Source organism: Lactuca serriola, chromosome 4, assembly GCF_051521515.1.
Source record: "Lactuca serriola cultivar US96UC23 chromosome 4, Lser_US96UC23_V15, whole genome shotgun sequence".
NCBI lineage: Eukaryota > Viridiplantae > Streptophyta > Magnoliopsida > Asterales > Asteraceae > Lactuca > Lactuca serriola.
In genome coordinates this window covers 25349633-25355838 of record NC_136411.1, presented here as the reverse complement: position 1 = coordinate 25355838, position 6206 = coordinate 25349633, and the positions used below count along the sequence as shown (strand labels likewise).

At 41.3% G+C, this 6206-nt stretch overlaps 1 protein-coding gene across 1 annotated transcript; it reads left to right on the top strand.

The window, feature by feature from the left end:
* The first annotated feature begins 4611 nt into the window (after positions 1-4611).
* LOC145098141 (uncharacterized) lies at positions 4612-5523 on the top strand. The gene has a single exon (XM_079035813.1). It carries the CDS (start codon positions 4612-4614, stop codon positions 5521-5523), a length of 912 nt encoding a protein of 303 aa, XP_078891939.1.
* Positions 5524-6206: the final 683 nt, after the last annotated feature.

Genomic DNA, 6206 nt, shown 5'->3' with positions numbered 1-6206 from the left:
CAATTCAAATATGTTACACCAAGTTGCTACGGAGTTTTTGATAAACTTCAACATTACATATTGCCGATCTTATTGCCAAATACTCTTTGGCACCAATCTTTAGTGATTGTATCGCTATAAAGATTTCATTTTCATCATACTAACAAAAAAATGCTCATTAGTCATTGAGTAGATATGTTTAACATGCATGAGCCCCGAAACTTTGTATCTATGAATGCAAGGTTTTAAGAGAGAGATGGATAGTGGAGAGTGGCTAGAAGTCCGACAGAGAAGAAAACGGTGACAGGATGACCAGCAGGCAACCAGGAACACTGCAACATCATTCTTTTTTCAGAACTTTCCTGAAGACTGGGACGAGAAGGCACTGTGGCAAACATTTCTAAGGTATGGCACAATAGTGGATATCTACATCGCCAGGAAGAGAAACATCCAGAATAAGTGGTTTGGTTTCGCTAAATTCATCAGAATTGAGAACATTACAGATTTTGAAAGGAAATAAAATGGAATATGGATTGGAAGTCTTAAGCTAAGAGTCAATATAGCTAAATGCCAAAGGAAAAATCCTTCCAGTAACCGCCCCCCATCACTCCCAAAAGACCGACATCACCTATACCCAGACGACCGCCACCATCTTTTACACCATACCCACCAAACCATACACCCATTCACCTCCAACCATCATCAAACACAACAACCCATCAAACAATACGTTCAGTCAAGTCCCAAAAGCTATGCAGAAGCGTTGATAGGAGATAATCTGCCAAAATCAAACTCAAGTCCAAAACAGATCAGGATGACATCCTATGAGGAAACAAGAGAGTTCATGAAACGTGCCTTAGTTGGGGAAGTGGAAAATTTCCAAGCACTAATGAATGTAAGAGCCTTTACTGAAGTAGAAGAATGCCCTACAATAGTGATGAGATACTTGGGAGGAATGAAGACCCTAGTGGAATTCGAAAGTGAAGCCGTCAAAACCAAATTCCTAATGGAAGGAGGGCATATATGGAAACCCTGGTTCAAGAAGATGTATAACTGGAACCCAAAAGAAAAATTTAGCGAAAGATTATCATCAATAATGATTTTCGGAATACCACAACATGCTTGGTGTGAAGAAGCGTTTTCAGCAATCGCAAAGACTTGGGGCAACATAATAATACCGGAAGAATGTGCAACCGATAATCCTAACATGGCATTTGGAAGGGTGGGGATACTAACCTCGAACACAGGGCTAATCAATCAGACAATCACTATACTCGTGGATAACTCCCCATATACAATTACAGTTTTGGAAGATCTCCTCGAGTCCACGAGGTTAAGCCATGTGGTCGCTAGCAATGAATTTATCCTCAGTCCTAAATGGACAGAGAACTCGAACTAGGAAGACCACTATGAATTGAATGATGAAAACTATGAAGAAGATAGAGAGAATAATAGTTACGAAGATGAAGACTTTGTCTGCACTCGAGACCATGGCGACAATAGCAGAACCCCTTCAAAATCGCCGGAGAAATCAGTCCGGGCGGCAAGACAAAGAGTTCCGGTGGGCAATAATTACACTCACAATTTCCAAGATGGAGATCCTCGACATCCGAGAAATATCGCGGAGGCTAGGGCAGGATCTGAAGAGTCCCTTGGGCACACAAGCAACATCATGCATTATAATGAAAACCTTGCAAACTCCCCTCAATTACAATCAGTTCAAAACACGGGTGTCCATCATACCACCCAAGTCTTGGAAGAAGTAGCCTAAACCCAGTTACCCTACAGCCCAAGTCGAGAAGGACCCACATACTCAATTAACCCAAATCAAAAAATTCCACCAAACAATAATCAAAACAATATCCATATCGACTTAAATTCACTTCCTGTATCTTCCACCAACATAAATCCCTAATTGTCCCCAAACCACCAAAATTCACAAAACAGTCAGCAGAACGGGAACTCAAAATCTATCTCGAATACGGATAAAGAAGTATCACAAACAGCTCCAATTGGTGAAAAGATTGGATTTAATGTTCAAGGATATGAAGATCAACTCAGGAAAATTATCAGGAAAAGGCGAGTCGCAATCATTGATCAATGAATATCTTATCGTTGAACTGTAGAGGTGTTGGGTGTGAAGTTAAACGTGATTGGATCAAGAATCTTAAGAGGGGTAATCAAGTTTTTCTCTTAGGATTGCAGGAAACAAAAACAGAGGAGTTCAAAGGCTGTCTAGACCGATTGATCTGGGGGAACTCCAAATTCCATTGTGAAGTTTCTGATCCCATTGGGCTTTCTGGGGGAATCGCAACAGTATGGAATCCAAATCTCTTCAGCTTAACCGAGGCAATCTCAGGTCACAGCTATCTCCTAACCAAAGGGGTATGGATCCCATCAAAATCAGTGTATGGTTTCATAAATGTTTACGCCCCAAACGATCCAGAACGTAGAAAACTCTTATGGATTGAGTTGGAATCTATCATGAGCTCGGATGGTAACTCCCGGTGGGTGATATTCGGAGACTTTAATGAGGTTCGATCAAAAAACGAAAGGCTAGGTTCAAATTTTTGTGCCTCATCAGCTAATCACTTCAACAACTTTATATCAAGTGCGGGTCTTATTGATTTTCATATGGGTGGTCGGCGCTTCACATATATGAGTTCTGATGGGGGTAAACACAGCAAACTTGATCGATTCCTAGTCTCTCACAACACAAAAATCGATTGGCCCAATCTCCAAGTTACCGTACTCCCTCGCCTCCACTCTGATCACTGTCCTATCCTACTCTCATCGCCCGTATGTGACTACGGTCCATCCCCGTTCCGGTTTTTCAACTCGTGGTTGCAAGATGAATCTCTCGAGACTGTTGTGGATGCAGGGTGGTACTATGACTCAACAAAAAGGTTTTTCTCATCCCTCTCCCCACTATCTGTTGTACCTGGCAAACTAAAGAACACAAAAGACAAGATCAGAGCCTGGAGGAAAATAAAAACACATGAGTCCAATAGGATTCGCAAGGATCTCATAGAAAAAATAGACAAAATTGATATCGATGCAGAATCTGGCGGGGCAAACCTTGAATCTATGGAAACAAGAAAAAATCTACACAAAGAGTTAATGGAGATTAAATCTAAACGGATCAGCGACATCAAACAAAAGTCGAGGTGCAAATGGGCCCTAGAAGGCGACGAAAATTCGGGATTCTTTCATGGTTTAATAAACAAAAACCTACGTTCACAACGTCTATCAGGAATCAATATAAATGGTTTTTGGACAACAAACCCGGATGAAGTGAAAGAAGAAGCGGTTAAGCACTTTTCCACCAAGTTTAAGGAAACAGAAACCTCCAGACCGATTTTCACAAGTCATAAATTCAAAAAACTACCTGAGGAGTCTAGATTGGAACTTGAAGCTCCAATAACTTTGGCAGAAGTCAAATCTGCAGTGTGGTTGTGTGGCTCTGATAAATCCCCAGGCCCAGACGGATTCACATTCGCGTTTATAAAGAAGTATTGGGAAAAAATTGGAGGAGATATTTATATGGCAGTAAAACACTTTGAAAGATCAGGGATTATTGACAAAGGCTGCAACTCGTCATTCATCACCCTAATTCCAAAAACAAATGACCCTAACACCTTTGATGATTATCGCCCAATAAGTCTTATAGGGAGCCTCCACAAAATCATCTCTAAAGTTCTTTCAGAAAGACTAAAGAAGGTTATTTCACTAGTCATCAGTTACACTCAATCAGCCTTCATTAAAGACCGCAACATCCTGGACGGGCCTCTAATAGTCAATGAAGTCATATCTTGGCTCAGGAAAAGCAAATCCAAGGCCTTCCTTTTCAAAGTGGGTTTTGAAAAGGCATTTGACTGCCTTAATTGGGGGTATTTAGACTCGGTGATGGAACAAATGGAATTCGGGGAAAAATGGAGAAGCTGGATTAAGGGATGCTTATCATTAGCTAGAGCCTCAGTAATAGTAAACGGGTCAGCTACTAAAGAATTTGATCTTGAAATGGGAATACGCCAAGGGGATCCACTATCACCTTTCCTTTTTATCTTGGTTGTTGAGGGCCTAAATGTTGCTATGGAAGCAGCCGTGGAAAAACAGATCTTCAAGGGAATATCACTTCCAAAATCAGGTCCAGTAGTATCTCATCTTCAATACGCAGACGATGTGATTTTCCTAGGTTCTTGGTCCATTTCCAATGCCAAGAACGTAATTAGAATATTGCGTTGTTTTGAATTATCTTCCGGGCTCAGAATAAACATGTTGAAAAGCAAAAAATTTGGTTTGGGGGTGAACAATCTGGAAACTGAACTGTTAGCTAGGAGTATATATTGCTCTGTTGGTTGCACACCTTTCACGTATCTGGGAATGCCAGTGGGGGCTGCCATGTCAAGAATATCACAATGGAACTCCCTCATAAACAAGTTCCAGTCTAAATTATCTAACTAGAAAGCATCATCTCTCTCATTTGGTGGAAGGCTAACGTTCTGTAAATCCGTTCTTGGTAGTCTTGGAACATATCTATTCTCACTATACAAGGCTCCGATAAAGATAATCAATACCCTAGAAAACTATAGAAGGCGTTTCTTTTGGGGAGGGTCATCGGACAGAATCAAAATGTCATGGATAGCGTGGGACAAGGTTCTTGCCAGATTTGATGACGGGGGCCTTGGGGTTGGTAGCTTGAAAGCTCAAAAACTTGCTTTACTAGGGAAGTGGTGGTGGTGTTTCAAATCAAACGAAAAGGAGTTGTGGAAGGAAGTCATTACATCCATCTATGGTTTGGACGGGGGTTTCAATGCTCCCTCAAAAGCAAAGAAGAAAGGCTTCTGTTGGGGCACCATTGTAAATTTGCACTCCACTTTATCAAAATATGACTTAGATTTTCAAAACCTCTTTACTAATCCCAACTCAAACCAAACTAATGGGAGGTTCTGGAAGTTAGAGGCTTCGGGTGTATACATTGTAGCCTCACTGAGAAGACACATTGACAACAAGCTCCTCCCAAAAACAAACAATTGTTGGATTTGGAACTACCTTGTGCCCCGGAAAGTAAACATCCTAGCGTGGAGAATCTATCACGGCAGATTACCTACAAAAGAAAACCTGTACAAATTGGGAATTGGTTCCAACACGCTGTGCACCCTCTGCAACCAGCATGCAGAATCTGAGACACGCTTATTCACCGCCTGTTCAGTAGCATTAAAAGTTTGGGGTGAAATTAGATTATGGTGGTATTTACTTCCATCGAGCTTCCAGTCGGTTTCAGATCTACTTCAGTGTAAGAATAACCTTCCACCTAAAAAAGATCTAGGAGTGTTCCAAGAAGCTGTATCCGTGGTCTTTATCTGGGTCATTTGGAAATATAGGAACAAGCTGGCTCATTCAGACAAACGCATCTCACCTTCTGGTCTTACAGATGAAATCCAGACCCTACCATATTTATGGATAAATGCTAGACATAAATCCAAAAAGCTTAGATGGTTAGAATGGTGCTGTAATCCAATCCTTGAGTCTGATATGTTGTAATGTTCATGGTGGTGGGGAGGGGGGGGGGTGGGGTATATTTGTGTCAGTATTAATTGGTGTCTTGGAGCAATGCCAAGTGCAGTTAAGCGTGTGTTTGGCGTGTTTCTTTCTCTTAGGTAGCCATCTCTTTAGGATCATAGCTGTGCTTGGCATTTTTCTTCGTGTTCTTTCGTGTGTTTGGTGTTTTAAATTTGGGTGGGGGGTGAATTTTATGTTGGCGTGTGTCTTTCTCTCTCTTTCGATCTGTTTCTATTCGCAGGGCCTCACATCTGGATACTTCTTGGTTTATGATGCATAAATCCCATTAATATCCGATTATGCCCACTTGGAGAATCTTCTTGAAGACGGCCTTGAATAAGTCAGCCAAAGATTGGATGCATCTCATTCTCACAGAGGGGTACGAAGTAGCTTAGAGCTTACAGCTGAATGGGGTCCCCTTCATGGCGGCTCTAGACCTATGGACCGAAGCACTGGACTGAAGCACTGATATTTTGCCCGTTATGCCCTGTTGGTGATGCCTCACTCAAATGTTGAAGATACCTCAGCCATAGTAGTTCCCATTTGGTGAATTCCAGTTTAGTCATGAGTTTTGGTTTACAACACAAATCTCTAGTTCATCATTAGTTTATCTAGTTTAGTTCATTTCAAATTTCCATTATAGTTCAATGTTCTATATGTACTGT